We start from the raw sequence: 19,323 nt of genomic DNA on the forward strand, positions 1-19,323 counted from the left end.
TCAGGGCCGGGGGGGACGGGATGGGGATGGGGATGGGGACCGGGATGCTCCTCTGAGCGCCTCTGCCCGCGGCGGCCGCCGCGCCTTTACCCGTCGGGGCCAACTCCCCTGAGCACCCTGCGGGCAAAACCATTCAAATTGAGAAGAATGAATTTAAATTCATGCAAATTCGGTTCCTGGGGGAAGCGATAAGTGTCTACGAAGTGCCCCGTCGCCGTCCCGCACGGCGGGCCCGGGCAGATAAGGAGCCCCCGGCCGCGGGGCCTCCGCGGGGGCAACCGGGCGGGCTGGGTCGCCACTGCCCGCCGCCCCTCGCAGCGAGGGGTGTGAGGGGGGTTGCCGCTTTGCCCCCGAGATGCAGGGCGAATAAATTCCCTTTGATAATGACTTCCCAAGGGAGACAAAGAGCGGGAGGGAAGAGGAAAGAGGAAATTTGACCGCGGTGTTCACGGTGACATTCACGGTGCCGGAGGGGAAGCTGCCCGCCAGCCTTTGAAGCCAAACCACCCGCCTCTCGGGGCTTTTTATGCCCACGCTGGGCGGGGGGGGGAGTTAATGTCAGGGCTGGCAGTTGTTTGTCCAGGAGCATTTAGGAAATGCCCCAGGAGCTCGGGTGTTACTTTTCTGTCCATAAGCTGAGGCTCGGACGCCTATTTCTCACTTGAGATGTGCCAAAGGAGGCAGCGATGGTCATCTGCTCGCTGTGGTCCTCAGCTTCGGATTGATTTTTTTTATTATTATTATTATTTTTATTAATTTTACTTAACACACAACGATCTAGAACAAATGTGTTCCCGTCCATTATCCGAGTCCTTGATTGCTCCGTGCGCTCGGATGCGGCGGGACGGCGCTGGCCGGGCCGGGTCAGCCCGGGGCGGCCCCGGAGCGGGGCGGAGGGTGGGGTGGGAAATCTATTTCGGGCGTAAACGCGAACAAAAGCGTTGTCGCTAAACCACATTGTCCGCCGTGTCCTGAGCGCAGAAATTTATTGCCTGGTCCCCCGGGTAGGCAGGCGGCGGGGCCGGCGACCCTTCCTGCCTCGGGGTCGGTGACAGGAGTAGCCCCCCGCCCTCCTTCTCTCCCTCCCTCCCCCCGCCTTGGGCAGCACTTCGGAGGAGCATCGCTGGTGGGAGAAATTCCTCCCGCCGCCTGACGGAGGAGCGGTGAGGGGCGCTGGGGCCGCGCTCCTGCTCCCGGCGGGGGATGCCGGGGGTCGGGGGGAGCCCCCCCTCGAGGGGGGAGGCGCTGGCGGTGCCGGTCCGGGGTGCGTTTGGGGAGGAGCGGCTCGGCAGGCTGCCCCCTCCCCGGCTCGCAGCCCCGGGGGAGGGGAGGGAGGATGGTGGGGGGGCGGCGCAGGTAGCTCTCCCAGCAGGCGGGACGAGGAGGGGAAGCGGCAGGGCAGGGCAGGAGGAGCCCCCCCGCTGCTGCCGCCCCCTTCCTCGGCGGGGCCGTGCTTGGCGCTGGCCGCTCCTCCGGACCCGCCCGGGGAGGGGAGCCGCGGTCCGGGCCGAGGTGAGCAGCGCGCCGGGGACGCTGCGTCCCGCCGGAGCCGGGGAGCTGCGGGCGGGCGCCTGGCCGGGTCTCTTGGTCTTTACAGCCCCGGGGGTAGGGGAAAGGGGGCTCGGTTTGGAACGGCGAGCGCAGCCGAGGAGCCGCGGGGTCGGGTCTGCAGCGGGCATCGCCTCCTCTCCCGGCTCCGCCAGCCGCCTTGCCGCTGTTTGGGTGCTGTGAGGAGGTAACGTGCGGGTGCTGGTGTCCGCTCTCCCTCCCGGATCGTCCGCCGGAGAGCCTGGGGGGTGCCCGGGGCGGGGGGGGACGGGGACCCGGGGCTGCCTCTGAGCCACCGTAACGTCCTGCAGACTCGGTCGGGACGGGGACACCCCCCTGTCCTTCGGGGAGCTCTGCCTGCTGAAGAAGGCACCGTCTCCGGGGCTCCTCTGAGATGGGCGCGTACGGCGACGCGTGTCTGTCAGAATAAACCGGGCTATGCGCGGAATTTTGTTTTTACAACTCCAGTCTTCTGACTTATTGAACACTTTCTTGAAGTGTTTTCTCTGGAAACTTGTCTCAAATGAGGGCTGTGAGCCCTAACAAAGAAGGGTGTTGTTCGGGAGCCAACAGGTGACGGGGTGAAACCTGAGTATATGTGTACATTGGAGTAAAGTCTGGCTGCTGTTTAAAATAGAATTTAAAAAAAAAATCAATGGGAGACTGTAAAAGGCAAGATTGCTTTCTTTCTAAATCTGTACACCCTCTTAAGGAGAGAGGGGGGAAGCATCCGTGAGAATACCGCTTCCTCGGCTAGAGGTTTGGTTCTTGCCTAACTGCAGCGTGTGCTTGTATTTCCATCAGCGCTACACAGCGCCAAGCATAATACATCCAAATCAGATGTGCTGGCGTGAGGCGATGCTTTGTCACGGTGCTTCCTCCTTTTGTTAATGCAGGTAGCCTGTCTTTGCAGTGTGGCTCGTCAAAAGAAATCACGCTGAGAAGGATCCTCCAACTTCCAGTTGGAAAAGTGATCTTTGTGCTAGGATGCTAGAGGAGGAAAGCAGTTAACTCTTCTGTCGGTACTTGTACGCTGGCTAACATAAGGGGGGGGAAAAAAAGTTCTTGTTTTACTTGTAGGGTCCATCTAAAAGTTGAATGAACAAGTATACAGGCTTCGTTCCTCCCCCCACTGCTCTGGATAATTCAGTTACTCAATGGACCCAACAGCTGGAGAAGCGGCCATGTGCTGGTGCTGATACGAATTCTGCTCATCAACTTGGATCCAGATTTCCCTAGTCTGTAAATACGTTACTTGTACTGTCTCTAGGGAATGTGGCTTTCTGATCGTTCGTGTAATACATAATTGTTATTTTATGGTGGTTTATTGCTGCTGTATTACACCCTTCCTCTTCTAACGTAGTTATCATGCATCAGGGATTAAATAAGCAGGTGAATGGGCTGGCCATGCTAATCTTAACTCGTTGAGCCTTCATTGTGAATGGATGCATGTGATATGCATCTTGTATCCCCTATAGCCTTGTTAACAAGCCTTCTAACAAAAAAGTTGTTAAACAATTTGCCCTGCAGGACAGAGTAAAACAGCAGGGGATGGGCAAGGAGATGTTTGTCTAACTGTGCTCACAAATCATGACCTCTTCTATCTGGTCAGGGGTGAACATAATCAGTGAGCTGGAAATCCTAGCACGGGGATAACCTTCAGATGGGGTTCAGCAATAGCTTTGCTCTAAGTTCGATATCCTCGCGTTTTATGTACCCGTGGGTTTGTAATTAGGAGCGCAGTTTGTCTTTGCTTCTAAGAACTTTGTCACGATACAGTCTTTTTAAATACATCAGTAGAAAAAAACTTATGAATTGCTTTTATTTTTAAATCAAATTTAGCTGTTTAATTCAATTATGTTGTTCATAGTTGTCAAGCTGCCAGTGAAATACCTCTTTGTAGGCTAAGAAGCTTTTTTTGAGAGGCAGGATTTGAACAGAGCCGAAACCTCAAAATGTTCCACAAACTTTAAGAAAGCAAAACAAAACATCCTTGCTGTGTTTTGTAGATGTCATGGCAGGAGTAGAAAGACCACCTTTCTACTCATCCCTCAGAAAGCATTTATTTTTTCAGCTGTTGTTTATATTCATTTGAATCCTCCTTAGGATGTAATCGTTTTAAACAGATCACTTTGAAGGATGAGTGCGGTTGGAGAGGGGGGAGGAAGAACCCTGTAGTTTTAAAATGCAAACCAAATTACACGTGAGCAGGAGAGGAAGGAGCGCTCCTAAACAAGCAATTGCTAAAATAGTTCTGCAGGTAGCCTGCTGTTAGGCTGGGCTGGTTTGGAAACCTCATTCTCAGCACCACCCCAATATTTGTGACAGGGCCGTATTGATATATGGCGTACTGTCAGTCATTTTATAGCTGGTTTAGCATTAGCTCTATGGTGGCATTTTTCTTTTAAAGGGAATGCTGTCCTTTGAGTGGTCTGGGTTCATTGAGATTTATGAACCTCGCTTTAAACCTTTCCAATCGCCTTATCTGGGGAGGAGCACCCTGACTGTAAAGTTGCATTTTACAGTTAGAGGTGAGGTGCATTTTTCTTTTATTCTTTACCAGAGGTACTTTCAGCCTGCCCTGTATCACCAGGAAGTTGGGTCTGTGGTTTTCTCTAGCTGGAGCGCGTGCTGTCTGGAATGGATGGGCCAGAGGTGGCCCAGGCAGGATCAGCCTCTGTGGAAAAGCAGCGTGATCTCTCTCGTACCAAAGCCTTGTCTTCCTTTGGAATTAGGCAACGCTCTTGTGCTTGCATACCTTTGCTGTAGTTGAAATCCCAACATTAGCCAGCGCCGCATTTTGCCACGTAGAAGTGACGTGTAGCCTTAGTGATCAAAAATCCTCAGAAAAGTTAACAAGTCTGCGTGCATTCAGATTTTGTTTTGATTCCTTGTCTTTCCAGGAAAGAAACTAAGTCGGAGAAGTTATTCTTTGATCTTACAGAGAGAGGTTTTTGAATGATCAACATGAAGCAATTACTCAATTACCCGTGTGTGCTTGTGAGCACCGGGTGCCATGTGAGCCGGACGGGGCACACCCCCTCCAGTGCCCGGGGACTGGCAGAGCCGAACCTGTCCCTTGGCCTAAATTACATTTCAGATCTGCTTCCTGTGGTGCAGTTAAGGTCTAATGAAATGTTGGCAAAGATGTCTCACCTAGTGACTCCTTTTATTCCTGGGTTATTGGGCAGGAGTCAGTTCTTGAAAAGTGACAGTCTGACCCACACAAGTTCTTGTGTTGCAATGCCTTAAGAGTTGGAAATACCAGTTTAGGCGTCAGCTGGTGGCACATCATTGTAAACCAGATATCTGCCTTTCTCTGAAGGGAAACTATAAAACAGTTCATCTGCTGCTAAGATCATCGAGGCCAGGCTGGATGGGGCTTTGAGCAGCCTGGTCTAGTGGGAGGTGTCCCTGCCCATGGCAGGGGGGTTGGAACTAGATGATCTTTAAGGTCGCTTCCAACCCAAACCATTCTGTGATTCTATGGTCTTGGAAGGACTTGGGCTTGTCAATGATGCTCATAGTGACTTTATACTTAAGAATTATTTGGGTATAGATGATGCAGGACAGAAGCTGCCAACCTGAGCATCCCCATCCATCTGCAACAGTGAGCACCGTTGCCTTTTTTGTTAGCAGTGATTTTTTTAACTGCATCTCAGTATTCCTCCATCCCTCCTCCCCTGCCCCCCCAGTTTTATAAAAACAATAACAAAAGCCGTGGTTGACTTCATTTCCACTAGAACGTGGAGAGGGTAAACGGGTTTTTATCGCTTGCCTTATTATCTGTTTCTGAAGGAAATGAATTCAGGGGATCTAGTACGTCCTGTGATGTCTGTCTTTATATTTTAAATATACAGGATTGAGCTTTTAGGACTGAGTTTGGTTTTACTAGCCTTTCTTGACAGAGGTTGTAATATGCAGATGTTAAGCTCGGAAGCTGTTTTGCTAACCTTCAGTTGTTCAGCTAGAGTAAGATTTCAGAAATTTGCCTGACAGCTGACAAGCTTTGTGGAAATAGCCTGTTCTCAAAGGGGAGGTTGGCAGGTTTGCTTGCCCCATCAAATATTAAATTAATCTTTTATTACAGTGCGGCTATGCAGTGTCATAGAAGCATGTTGGCATCTTAGCAGTGCACCAAAAATAGCGCACATGTTTTCGAACCAGAAGTTTTTGGAGTAAAGTTAAAAAACAAGTTAAATTTTTCAAGCACTAGCACAGTGGAAGAGTTAAGTAATCCCATCTGGTTTTGTTGGGTGTGGGAATGTATAGACTTACTGAGAACAGGGGTAAATAGACTGTGTAATACCAAGTATTGTAATTTCTCCAAGGTTGTAGCTTTGGATGCATGTGGTCGCTTTTTATGGGAGCAGGTTTGGGTTTACGTACGGAATCAACAGAGCCTGGCACTAACCAGTGCCTCACGCCTGACGAAGGATAAACTCCTGTTGAGTAACTAGCGGAATACTTGGGTACATGGTCTTAAATCTTTCTTCCACCTGTGATCTAGCAGCGACTTATTTTCTGTAATATGGTGGTGACGAGACTGAAAATGTAGCGTGGGACCCACCAGAAGTTTTTAGATTGTTCTCCCTTTTAGACACATGAGCAAGGTTATACATCAAGGAGATTAAAAGTCTGTACAGCTCAGATCTAGCACTGACAAAATTGCGTCTGTGTTTAGATGAATAGGTGAAAGAATTGCCTAAAACGGGGAAGGCCCAGCTCATGTGTAACGTTGTACTGTAAAAGCAACCTCCAGTGGTCAGGGTGTCTGTCTTGGTACGATACATCCTCTCTGCTTTTGGTTATCTGTACTTCACTGAAATTCCTAAGAACTAATTCCTAATTCACTGAATTTCCTAAGAACTTCTGCTAGAATTAATGAAAGATATTTATCTTAATAAGCTTTTTACTGCAGAATGCTACGGATGTTGGTGAGAGCCGCCTTTGCCAGTTGTGACTCAAAATGATCCCACTGATATTAAGCTTTGCAGGCTTCATGAATCAACAGAAGCATCTCCCTGTAGGGTTTTAAATTAACAGAACAATCATGATGTATTATAGAGAGCCCAATCTGACATAATTGGATTTCAGATATTTAACTGGACCAATGCCCTTCCGCTCCGGTACAGCTAAAACGACGTTCTCAGAGGAATCCAGCAGATGCTCGCTGCTCTGTGCCTACCTTGGGAAAAACAGGATGCTACTTGCACAACTGTCTTTTCCCAACGATTTCTTTAGTTTTTGACAGGGGGTTGTCATGTCTTTTGTGTTACCGGATTGGCGGTAGTAATGACTTCAGGGAGAGCTCGTGTTGTTCCTTTAGTTAATATCTGCTCGACGAGTCTTTCCTTGATATACTTACATGTAACCTGTGATGTGAAACAAGCAGAAGTGTGAAAGATGACAAGTGCGTTAATATTGAAATACATCGTGGTTGCCAAACATGGTAGCGTGCGTCTATTTTTTTTTTTCTTGAGTAGTTTTATTTTTACAACTCTTTTAAGCACTTTTGAATTGCTTGTAGCAAGTTGTCATGATCCTTCAATCATTTATTGTTCTGGGCAACACAAGGAATACTAAACTGTTGTAAGATCATTTGCACTGATAATTAGTTAGTTGTTGCGTGCTCAAATTTATTAAAGCTCTGTTAATCTCTTCCTCCAGATCAATTGCTTCATGAGCTGCAGCTGAAATATTTAACGCTTCACACTTACGCCATTGAAGATGGAGCCCAAAGCCAACAATCTCGTTTTCGGGTGTCAGCGAAGCTCAACATCTGACGATGACTCTGGCTGTGCCTTGGAAGAATACGCCTGGGTCCCCCCTGGCCTCAGACCAGAGCAGGTACCAACTGTGCTCCTGCATTTTTCAAATCAGCCTTGTAAGGACTGTCTAAGGGAGCGACAGGCTGCCTCTACAAGTCTAATTAAATTATTATGATGTATATAAAACCTAAATTCGTCTACAGCTCTTCACTTCTTGTTTTGCTTCCTATTCCAATGAGGCTGTGTTTAGGGAGCTTTAAATCTTCAACACCTCACGTTTTATGTTCCAAAAAAAAGTTCCCAGTCAAGATTTTCCAATAAACATGTGCTGCAGAGGTATGTATTGTCAAGTCTAAAAGCAGCGTTGAAATTTGCCTTCTTTTTGAAATAAGTTGCTAGGTTAAATTAAAGCCCATGGCATACCTCGTGGCATTGTGCTGCTTGGCCAATACTTCACTGCAGTTGTACAACTCTTTAAATAATTAGGCATTTGACATCTAGAACATGTATGTTACTACAGCGCACATAAACGGAAGCGTTCTGTCACTGTGACAAGTTGTAATGTATTTTACGCTTGTTTAAATAGTTGTATGCCTGCCATTTGTTCATGCCAGGATTTCTCTTGTACGGTCTCTGGAGCTGACGCTCGTGGGTTGGTTGGGATGTTCCTTCCCCTCTCCCTTTTCTTCTTTATCTTTTATAACATCACCGTAATGGAAATAAAAGTGAAATTATTGATGAGTAAGTGGCTACGGGAGATCAAAATGAACCTCTCAGGGTATTCGTTTACGTGATGGTATTGCAACTGTGCTGGAGCTGTGTACTCGGTAATATCCACAACTCGGACTTCAGTGTTAAACGGACAGAGGGGCTTTGGAGTGTCTGCTAACGGAGGCAGAGCAACCCTCCTGCAGCTGGCAACCTAACACAGGCCCTAGTTATAAAGGTGCAGAAGATGTCTCCTTTTCACTACGCAGAGATTTTTCTTAATCATGAAAAAAGTAAAAAGTCAGCAGGAATGACAAATAACGGGCTATTTTTAGGGAAACTCTTTTTGTTACTTACTTAAGCATATATAGGAATCCTGATGAATCAGACCTTGAGGCAAACGGCAAGCTAACATTCTGCCAGAGCAATTAAGTGCCCTAAAATATCCTCATAATCCAGCTAGCTCAAACTCACTAAAGGTTTTTTTTTCCAAGAAGGATGACTTATTTTGAGAACAGTCCAATAAACTTGAGAAAAGGGCATAAAGTATCTTTATCTTACTGCATGTTGTTATCTTTTTGTGGAGCTTCTTGAAATACAGTCAGTAGTAAGCGGGCTTACAGTAGACTTCCGATGTTTAAATTTCGGTTAAATGAAGACCAAGTCATATTTCGTACAACCTTTCCCGTATAATTTTGATTGTTTCCTGAGTCAAGTGACTGATTACTCCTTCTTTTTCATCTGTCTTGCACAGCAATAAGCTGTTGACCTGAGCATTATTTAAATCTGGATGGCAAGTAATATTTTTGCCAATAGTCAGCTCTTATTTACAGCCCCAGGCCTCGTGACAAGCTGGAAACTGCATAGGGAAAAACTATAAATCTGGAGCTGTTCCACGAAAATATTTTTTGCCATTGGCCTTTGTCATAGTGTTCATTACAGCTTTCCTGTCATAATTTTCTTCTGGAAAAATAAAAAATAAATAAAGTGAAGATTGATAGGTGCGTACACCTAATATTGATTTCTTTATCAAAAACACGCAGCCTGTGAAAATTTCATAGCGAATTTGCATCTGATTGAAATGCGGCTGGATCCAGCCTCCTCCCAAGGGAAGGATGTTTCCACCTTCTTACCAAAGCCCACATGGAAGCAATGAAAGCTGATGCTTTGGGTGAACCTGAGCAGCAGGAGACTACAAAACAGCTTTTGTCTCAACAATGTGTAAAACGCAGAGAGCAAATTAAATTTGTTTATATAGTGGCTGTTTTCTGGAAGGCTTCATGCCTTGTGTGGTAAATTGCGGAGGGAAACTTGGAATTTCCACGGGGTTGTTGACCAGCCCTGAAGGGGGTGGGAATAATGAGAACATTAAATGTGCATAATTTATGATACCCCCCCCCCGCCCCCAATTGTCACCGCAAATTGCATTCCAGAAAAGCAATTCAGCAGCTGGGTGCTAGTTTTATCAGAGACAATTCAGGTTTGCTGAGCTGGTTCATCTGGGTCTCGTATTTTCAGCGCAAACCCTGTCACGGGTCTAATGTAGCGCAACCGTCTTCCTTCGGAAATGAGACCCGAGACAAAACAGTAGCTGAAGGGGGCTTGCAGTGCCTGGGTGACGTGCGTCCCTCCGTCTAAACTCTGTGTCCCTCCTGGTCAGGTCCAGCTGTATTTCGCCTGCTTGCCGGAGGAGAAGGTCCCTTACGTTAACAGCCCCGGAGAGAAACACCGAATTAAACAACTCCTCTATCAGCTGCCGCCCCACGATAATGAGGTAAATACAGAATTTAGGATGCACCGTCAGGGCTTTCGGTCTCCCTGGCGGATTTGACATGGAGAATGACCTACCTGCGTATTCATGACAAGCCTGAACCGTGGCCTGCGGTGGCATCTGACCTATAAAGCAGCACGGTGTGTACACTGAGGCCATTGTTCGGCTGTCCGGTTGGCTTGTGTGCAGATAAGAGCTGTCTGGAAGGACACTGCCTTTGCTTGTTGGGGAGGCTGGTGTCACTGCAATAAACTTCACACAAGTTGGTTTTATAGTGTTTGCAGCCACCCACCAATTACCAGGAACCTACAAATTCCTGGCATTGCATTGTAGCACACAAAAAGGATGCTTTGTGATAGTAAAAGGTTTGCATCTCAGATATGCAGTGTAATTTGGAGTAGAAGTGGAAATAACAAACAAGCCCTTTGTAAGGAAAGGGGGCGGGGGTGTCAATACTTAAGATCTTGTGTATACCGCAATACTTAGTTGCGGGCACTTAACCATAAATCTAAAGGACAATGTTATGGCTGATTTAGGTTCATTTCATCCATTATTTTAGGACAGCAGCAGGTTTTGGTTGGGCTTTTTAAAATCTTATTTTTTGCCTAGACAATTACTTGGTTTATTGTGGTGGGTTTTTTTTTTCCCTGTAATGCAAAATGTTTCTCTGTACTCCTTTTGTATTATGCCATATTAGCTAAATATTCAAACGGTAGAGAAGACAAGCTTAATGATAATTGCTGGCATGCCTGATGAATTTCTTGCATATATGCACTTGCTTATTAATCTGTTACTTTAAAAGCTCAGTATCTAAACCAAGTTTTCCTGCGTTTTCACTGGAAGGTGAGGTACTGCCAGTCTTTAAGCGAGGAAGAAAAGAAGGAACTGCAGATGTTCAGCTCTCAGCGCAAAAAGGAGGCGCTCGGCCGAGGCACCATTAAACTACTCTCAAGAGCAGTGATGCACGCGGTTTGTGAACAGGTAATGCTACTGGTGCCATAAGCCAGCCAGCGGGCTGAATAATGGAAAACAAGAGTATCTCAATATTATGTGTAAGCTTTTCTCTATGTCTGAACACAAAAAAAAAAAAAACAACAACAAAAAAGTATTTTTGAAACTGCACGTAAATAGAAAGAAGGTAGTGCTTGCTTAAGCAAGATGCAATCTTTGATACTGGGAGTGAACTGACTCTTTGATAGATTTCCTACTGAAAAAAAAATGTTGCTGACTCACAATGGAAAACGGGCACATGCTTAAAAATGTTATTATGTATAAAATAAACTTCTCTTCACAAAGGGTTTGTTGATGCACAGACCAAAATTGAGAATATTTTTTTCCCTCTTGTCAGAATTTTGGAATAAAACCTGCATATTGTGTTTGTTGTTTTAACTTAGCTTAAAGTGCCAGAAGTTAGTAGTTTGAGATGAGAAGAGTGTTCACTCTCTGTTTTTGTTCCTAGTGTGGTACAAAAGTAAATGGTGGTGAAGTCGCAGTTTTTGCCTCGAGAGCTGGGCCCGGGGTGTGCTGGCATCCCTCCTGTTTTGTGTGCTTCACGTGCAACGAGCTGCTCGTTGACCTTATCTACTTCTACCAAGATGGGAAAATTCACTGCGGCAGACACCACGCTGAACTTCTCAAGCCTCGATGTTCAGCCTGTGACGAGGTAAATAATTCACGTTTTACAGCCAATCCACACTTCTGTTGTTAACAAATCGAATCACCTTGGCAATTACAAACTTCAGATGCCTTCGTTTAAGAAGTCCGGACTCTGATGCATAGATGCGTCTGAAGGCTGAGGGGTGTTTAATCTCGTCAAATTGGCAATATTACAAGCAATGAGATGGTATTTAGAAAGCACATACCTGTTTGTATTTAGAATTGAATCTTGTAGATTGAATTAGAAAGAGGATCTGTACAAGTATTCCAAAATATCATCCTGATAGCAGCTTCTTTAATTGATGAGTTCTTATGTTCTCATTTAATTTTTGGCTTTTTAAAAGTACAGGTTTTCCTAATTCTTTCCCGTTTGAAGAAAGATTAGAATGCCGCAGTTGCTGTGGGAGTTGCTGTCTCTATCTTTGTGTTCAAAAGGCAGCTAAATAAAAAATAAACTTAGTACGTGAACTGCACGAATACTGAGTCCCGAGGTGAGGTTTTGGCCGCTTTAACTAAAAGTTTACTTTTTATCTCTGAAAAGATCATTTTTGCTGATGAGTGTACAGAAGCTGAGGGTCGCCACTGGCACATGAAGCACTTCTGTTGCCTTGAGTGCGAAACAATCCTGGGTGGACAGAGGTACATCATGAAGGATGGGCGACCGTTCTGCTGTAACTGTTTTGAATCCCTCTATGCGGAATACTGTGAGACCTGTGGGGAACACATTGGTAAGTATGTCCTCTTTAAGCATTAGACTTAAAAATCAAGGGAAAGCCAATTTATGAAATCATTTCACATTCCAGAATTGTGGATTCTGCAAGTAATTTTTTTAGAGAAACCTAAAGCGTTGCATTTTTCTCCCCTTCCAGGTGTTGACCATGCTCAGATGACCTATGATGGACAGCACTGGCACGCCACAGAGACTTGCTTTTCTTGTGCTCAGTGCAAGACCTCTTTGCTTGGCTGCCCTTTCCTTCCAAAGCAAGGGCAGATTTACTGTTCAAAAACCTGCAGCTTGGGAGAGGATGTTCACGCCTCTGACTCTTCCGATTCTGCATTTCAGTCTGCTCGATCCAGAGATTCCAGGAGGAGCGTCCGCATGGGAAAAAGCAGCCGGTCAGCCGACCAGTGCCGCCAGTCTCTCCTCCTGTCCCCAGCCCTCAACTACAAATTTCCTGGCCTTTCAGGCAATGCCGATGATACTCTTTCTCGTAAGCTGGATGACTTAAGCCTTTCAAGGGAAGAGGCAAGCTTTGTTAATGAAGACTTCTGGAAAGGAAGAGTAGAGCAAGAAATGCCTGAAGACCCTGAAGAATGGGCTGAACATGAAGACTACATGACTCAACTGCTTCTGAAGTTTGGTGATAAAAGCCTCTTCCAACAGCCCGCTGAAGTAGACATTAGATCAAGCGAACACTGGATTTCTGACAGCGTGGTCAAGAGCAAGTTGGACTTGAAAAAGAATAATCCAAGCCTAGCAAGCAAGAAGTATCAAGCAGACATGTACTGGGCCCAGTCGCAAGATGGCTTGGGTGACTCTGCCTATGGCAGCCACCCAGGCCCTGCCAGCAGCAGGAAAATCCAGGAGCTAGACATGGAACACGGGGCGTCAGGATACAAACATGACCAAACACCGTGGTATGGAGGCTCACTTGAATGTTTGTCTGACCTGAAACAGCAAGAACAAAGCGTTCGAGACTCAATGGATTCTTTGGCTTTGTCTAACATAACAGGTAATGGGGGAAAAAATGACTGGTTTTGATGGAGAGGTCAACCAAAGCATGCGCGCTGGAGCATTCTGAACTTTACATATCTGTGATTTCTAAAATGCTTTAGTAGCAAGAGACGCATGTAAAGTAGGAAATGGCTTTTATCAAGCACATATTCTTCCACAAGATACATTTCTGCTACTTAAATTCTATTTGAATTCTTCTACTTCCCTTTCCTTTGCTCATAACAAAAAAATCCATAACGTTAAACAGAGTAAGAATGGTCTTGAACTATGCATTTGTTACATACAAACCACCGCTTTGGGCAAATGAAGATTTATTTTTTTTCCATACCTTAAGTACAAGAACTCGCATTATATACTAGGATAATATTAAAGATAATCGGCAAAACACTTTAGGTAATTTCCTGATTTGCTTGTAAAAATATGTAGAAAATCTGAAAGGATGGTAACCTTCGTAGCCTTAGGAAATGAGGTTTATGAGATTATCTTTCTCCATTGACTAAAGAGAAACTGATATTCCACTTTTGGGAACCTCCTCATCAAACGTGATTGAAATTAGCCAAAGGGATAAAAGTCAGATATGCAAGTGTCCTTGTGTGTGTGCGTGTGTGTTAACCTTCCCTTGCCATTTCCCTACAAAAACCCCAAACCTGACAGTTAGGTATGAGACACCCATTTTAAAAGTTGTCCTCTCCTCTTCTTCATTTCTTTCCTTCTGTAACCTGAATTCTTGTAGCTACTTGCGTAGCGCAGGCCTGACCACGTGCTGCGTTGCCCAAGCGGTAACGAAGGAACTGATGAGGGGAGCTTGGTTCAGGGGGGCACGGGAGGAGGAGGAGCCAGAGGTGTTGCACCCGGGAAGGTCACAGGGCAGATGACACTGTTGTTGTGGGAATGGAGGGTCATTGGACACAAACCTGGAGTATACCAGGCCAGGTTACTGCTGATGATTTTTGGAGGGTAAGGATCTTTCTTTGCGAGGCAGTAAGCCTGGCTTTCCTGTAGCAACAGCTGGAATACTGAATTTAGCGATACCAGAAACATGAAATATTTTTGCCTTAAAAATGGCAAGCATGGACTGTAGAATAATTTTAAGTACTTCTTTTTTTCCTAGAGGCTTAGCTCTAAAATTAACTCTTAACTCTTTAAGCTCTTAACTCATTAAACTTCTTCCGCTCTTGATGTCCTAATATTAGCTAATTCTTTGGTAATCAGAGCTAATACTTAAATATTTCAAGTCAAAATAAAACTTACTCTTCTATGAAGCTACTTATTTTGGTAATAGTTAAAAAAAAAAGGCACTAATAAGGTCTGCTTTACTGGAAAGAAATGCTTAATATTTTGTTACAATACTTATCTCTTTGATAGTCCTCTCATTTTGTTTTCCTCCTTTCTCCATTCCCACCACAGGAGCTTCGATGGACGGAGAAGGCAAACCACGGCCATCTCTCTACTCTTTGCAAACTTTCCAAGAACTGGAGGTAGAGGACTGTGAGAAAATGAGCAACATGGGAACTCTGAATTCTTCAATGCTCCACCGGAGCACAGAGTCCTTGAAGAGTCTGAGCTCAGAGTTGTGTCAGGAAAAGGTCTTGCCAGAGGAAAAGCCAGTGCATATGCCTGTACTGAGAAGATCTAAATCCCAGTCTAGGCCACAGCAAGTGAAGTTTTCAGATGATGTTATTGATAATGGAAGTTACGAGAATGTTGAAATACGTCAGCCTCCAATGAGTGAAAGGACTCGTAGGCGTGTCTACCATTTTGAAGAGCGTGGCAATCGGCCTTCTCATCATCGTAGAAGAAGTAGGAAGTCTCGTTCAGATAATGCACTTAACTTGGCCGCAGAAAGAAGATGCTCTCCAAGAGAGAGATTTCGGTATTACTCCCCACAGGATCATGAAAAATTTATTCAAAATAGAAGCTCCCGTGAGATTCGGGCATACATTCAAAATGCGGAGCTGTATGGACAATATGCCCATACTAGGTCTGATTATGCACTGCGGAATCAGGTGGTTGATAAATTTTTTGGATTGTATGGTGAGGAAGATGACTCCTGGTGTTCAACTTCATCCTCATCATCCGATTCTGAAGAGGAAGGATATTTTCTAGGACAACCAATTCCACAGCCACGGTCACTGAGATACCCATACTATACAGATGACCTTTCTAGTCCAACTACTGCGTTATCTAGTTCTCAGTTTGGACAAAGGACAACCAAATCAAAGAAGAAGAGGGGACACAAAGGAAAAAACTGCATCATTTCTTAATTTGCTTTAACAGTTGGGAAGACCTGTCAACTCTGTAGCTACAGTTCGAACCACATCTTTTTATATTAATAATTGTACTTGGGCAAGTTGCTGAGGTTCCTAATGCTTTGCCAGTGTAAATGATAACCCTGCCAGAGTTTATGTTGTACAAGTAACATTCGGAAGTGTCACCATGCCAAATGAGGACCCGCTCAGATATTGCCAGGTTTACAAAACGATGATCTGCTCAGATACTGCCAGGTTTACAAACGATGTTTCAGCTCTCAAAATACGGTTACTGCAGTTCTTGATACAGACTTTTTGTAGACATTTTATTTTATGCTCGCTATTCACCTACGTTGAATTATCCGAGAGGGGGAATTCAACAAAGATCAATAAATAAAATTGATGGTCCTGTGCTGTAGCTCTACCCACACAAGATGATCTTCAACTTTTTCCTCTTACTGCCAGGAAAAAGAAGGCTCTGTACTGTGCCCTTTCGTCATTGATAAAGCTCACTCTTCCTCCTTCAAGTTTCCTTACAAAAAAATGGTTGTTTTTGTTTTTTTTTTAATTGTGCTCCTTTTCCAAAGAGTCCACTATTAAGGAGGCAAAAATCAGAACATGGGAGCTGAAATGCTTGAGGCCTTGCCGTAGCCTAAAGCAGCAGTAAATAGTTCATATGTGTGAATTTCATGGCTTTTCCTCCACAGTTTTTTAAGAATTCCACGCCTCTGTCAGGGTTTGGGGCTTTTTTTGTGCCTGTTTAAAGGAAGATATTAGTTCAGCTGCTGGAATGGGTTGCCAATGAGTGATGATGCTCGTTATGCCGTGGCTCCCACCCCCCAGCAGTGAGAGAAGAGGTAGAACTAACTGCGGAGAGTCCTTTGCTCAGGCACGTAACCCCGTTGAAGTCAACGAATCTACTTGCGTAACGAATACTTTCATAAGGGCTTAAAGGATTAGGCTCCGGAATCGTGTCTTTTCAAACGCATTATCCAGGTTTTAAAATGTATTCGCTGCAATTCTAAATCAAAAAATAAAAAAAAATAATTGATATTTATAATGTAGTATTTCATAGGCTTAAATGTATTCATAATTTAACAGTGCAAATACTAATGTACATATTGTACAGTTAAAATTTTAAAAGCTGAATATTTTTATATCCCTGAATTTGAAGAAGTTTGTTACAATATCAAACTAGATTTGTTAGGGGTTTAACAGCAGCATTATGGATGAAATATTGCTTGTATTTTAGTCAGGGGTTTTAAGTTGAAAAATACTGAAAAATGTTTAGTGCAAAACAGCTTAATTTTGTCTACTAGGTATTAAAAGCTCTGTATGCATGGTGGGGCTCTGTAAATACTCTCTAAACTATGGCCCTCTTAATCTTGCAAGTGTTATTTATGGGTCAAGCAAAATGTAAACTATATAAATGTAAAAACCACACAAGCCTGGAATATATCAGTACAACAAATATGCAACTCCTGTGGATGTGGACTGATTTATTTTATTTTTTTTTTATTATTATTGTTCCCCACCTTTCCCAAAAATAGTTTCTGCAGTTCGCCTCCATAAAGGAAGAGAGATGCTGGATGGCTCTAGAAGGCAAGCTGGCGAGAAACCATGAAGCAGTAGGTAATCTCAAAAGGTGCCTTGAACTCACATGTGGAGCAGCAGCTATTTTAAGTTATAATAAACTTCTTCCACTGTTTTAAATAAAGGGCAGGAATTTGTTAGTTGAATTAACAGTGACAGCCACCTATTAAAGACAGCACACGCGAAAGCCTTTGGGTTTCTGACCAGCTGAGGAAAGGTAATTAATGAAATAACAGATGCTCGTTACCAAAAAAGCCTGGCAGACTGAACTAAGCTCGCCTTTCTCGAGGGTACAGAAGTTTGGAAATAAAAGCAGCTAGAAGTAAGGGAGGGAACGGACACATGAGTATTGGCTTACACCAAAGAAAATGAAGCTATTGCTAAGGCTAAATCAAACTCGCAGTTACTTGCTTGTATTTTCCAGGGTAAAATAAGCAAAATCTCTTTTACTCCCAGAGGTGGTATTCACCGTATAAGTCACTTTTCTAGTACAAACAAGTCTTGTGTACATGAAAGCTGATCAAAGTCGTATCGTGCTACATCGCATGGGCCAATGGGCGGCTCGTGGGCTGCTTCCAGCTGGCGCCTTGCCCCCATGGCTTAAGCAGCGTTTGCTTCCCTGGCAGCCAAGTGCCTGCTCTGCCTAAGAATATTACAAAAACCAGACTGCCAGGATGCGAGGAGAGATGCTGACTTGTTACTGCGTTCCCCGGGATGCTCAAACAGTGATTGGGACCTTCTGTTCTTACCCCCATTCCCAAATACGGGCAACCAGGATACTCAGCGACAAAATGCTGTGCTGCTACTGACGTGTCCCTTTCGGAGCAAATGACTCTTTCACGGAGAAGTGTGTCCACCAGTAGTTCTTCTGATCTTACACCAGAGTAGTTCTTCTGATCTTACGCCATCTCCTGAGATACAGCGTATGTACTCTCACGAGGTGCAACGTCTTAAGGAGTATTAGGTGATAAAAGTTCTTCATAGATTGTTAGTTGCTCCATAATAATTCCTTCTTTAAAAAAAACACAAACAACAAAAAACCAACCCAGCTATTCACCACGGTTCTCTAAAGTGTGTCATGAAAGATGTATCTCTTCCCCGTGCCCTTATACAAAACCCAGGGATGACTTAGGGCTGAAGGTGCCGTGGCTGGGGCACTGTGGCCTCTCTGCCCCTGCAAGGGCTCTGGGTACTTCAAAACGAGTGATGTAAATAATGACACTTCCCCCTCTCCCACCACCACTGTTTGTACTGCTATTTTTCAGCAGGAAGCTCTGGCAGTGGGGAGAGGCCTTTCCTTGTCCTTGGGTTTACTTAGGAAAAAAAGAGCAGTGCGTTTGTCTGTAATAATGACCCTTGGAGGCAGTGCTGCTCTCCCGCTGACCAGCAGCCCTTCTCCCAGCCCGCAGCGGGAGCTCTGACCTGTTTTCCCTCCAGAGCATCTTTGTCCAGGGAAAGTGCGATGCCCTGGGAGCGGTGGGAGCCGTGCTCTGGTGCCGGTGCCTTCCAGTAGCGGTGGAGCAGCTTGTTCAGGGCTGGTTTAGCCACCGCTGCTCTGAGGCACATACATCCCCCGACCCGTGCCGGGCTGCAGGACCACCCGTAATTAAAAGCATTAGAAAACATTGAGAAAGCTTGGTTTTGCTGAGGAATGGACTGCTAGGAGACATTCACGTCCAGGGAACAGTAACAGGTACTTGTAACCATGCTTAATGAAAGAGTAGCTAACTTGTATTTTTATCCAGTTTAAAAATTACAGGCTAAGTTTAAAGATGGCTCTGTGACTTTGGTTAGTTTTTTCAGCGTGACATAAACGATCTCTACTTCATTATTTTTGACCACTTATTATGAGGAATGTTTCTAATTGATCCTTCCACCTTAAATATAAAGAGAATGGTATGGGATATAGCATGTGCTGCCAGCACCAGACTCGGATCCAGTCGCCAAAGCTGTAAATTCCGGTTTGTGTTATTAGCAGTAGCACCTGTATTCCAAGTGGAGCTTATACCCTGGCAGGCATCACACAGCTGCTCACTCTCTACTCCGCAGTGGCATGGGCGGGGGCAAATCAGAAGGGTAAAAGAAAGCAAAGTCAGGGGTTGAGATAAAGACAGTTTAATAAGTTAAAAAACCAAACAAAAAAACCAAACAAAACAACAAAAAAACCCCAACCCCCCCAAAAAAGCAGCCAACCAATACCCAGCATACCCAGCCAGTCCCTAAACAACAGCAGCCCCAGCAAACTTCCCCCCCACTCCAATTTTGTCACCGAGCATGGCATGGCATGACATG

At 44.9% G+C, this 19,323-nt stretch overlaps 2 protein-coding genes across 9 annotated transcripts in view; one reads left to right on the top strand and one right to left on the bottom strand.

The window, feature by feature from the left end:
* Nucleotides 1-15,453, top strand: part of PRICKLE1 (prickle planar cell polarity protein 1) — a 65,694-nt gene extending 50,241 nt beyond the window's left edge. Inside the window, exons 1-8 of one of the 3 annotated variants that reach the window (XM_054202659.1) lie at nucleotides 1,339-1,512; nucleotides 7,219-7,398; nucleotides 9,688-9,801; nucleotides 10,642-10,779; nucleotides 11,258-11,461; nucleotides 11,996-12,182; nucleotides 12,324-13,187; nucleotides 14,597-15,453. In XM_054202659.1, coding sequence (XP_054058634.1) covers nucleotides 7,279-7,398; nucleotides 9,688-9,801; nucleotides 10,642-10,779; nucleotides 11,258-11,461; nucleotides 11,996-12,182; nucleotides 12,324-13,187; nucleotides 14,597-15,453 — 2,484 coding nt within the window. In that variant the 5' untranslated portion in view covers nucleotides 1,339-1,512; nucleotides 7,219-7,278. Of the gene's footprint in view, nucleotides 1-1,338; nucleotides 1,513-1,560; nucleotides 1,736-7,218; nucleotides 7,399-9,687; nucleotides 9,802-10,641; nucleotides 10,780-11,257; nucleotides 11,462-11,995; nucleotides 12,183-12,323; nucleotides 13,188-14,596 lie in introns of those variants that run through there. The other 2 variants (XM_054202668.1, XM_054202648.1) reach the window with 2 other exon arrangements.
* Nucleotides 15,454-17,836: 2,383 nt separating this feature from the next.
* PPHLN1 (periphilin 1) overlaps nucleotides 17,837-19,323 on the bottom strand; it is a 76,556-nt gene continuing 75,069 nt past the window's right edge. For 4 of the 6 annotated variants that reach the window (XM_054202718.1, XM_054202688.1, XM_054202699.1 and 1 more), the window contains one exon: nucleotides 18,674-19,069. In XM_054202718.1, the coding sequence (XP_054058693.1) occupies nucleotides 18,852-19,069 (218 nt within the window). In that variant the 3' untranslated portion in view covers nucleotides 18,674-18,851. Of the gene's footprint in view, nucleotides 18,044-18,673; nucleotides 19,070-19,323 lie in introns of those variants that run through there. The other 2 variants (XM_054202725.1, XM_054202734.1) reach the window with 2 other exon arrangements.

This window comes from Rissa tridactyla, chromosome 1 (assembly GCF_028500815.1).
Source record: "Rissa tridactyla isolate bRisTri1 chromosome 1, bRisTri1.patW.cur.20221130, whole genome shotgun sequence".
Lineage (NCBI taxonomy): Eukaryota > Metazoa > Chordata > Aves > Charadriiformes > Laridae > Rissa > Rissa tridactyla.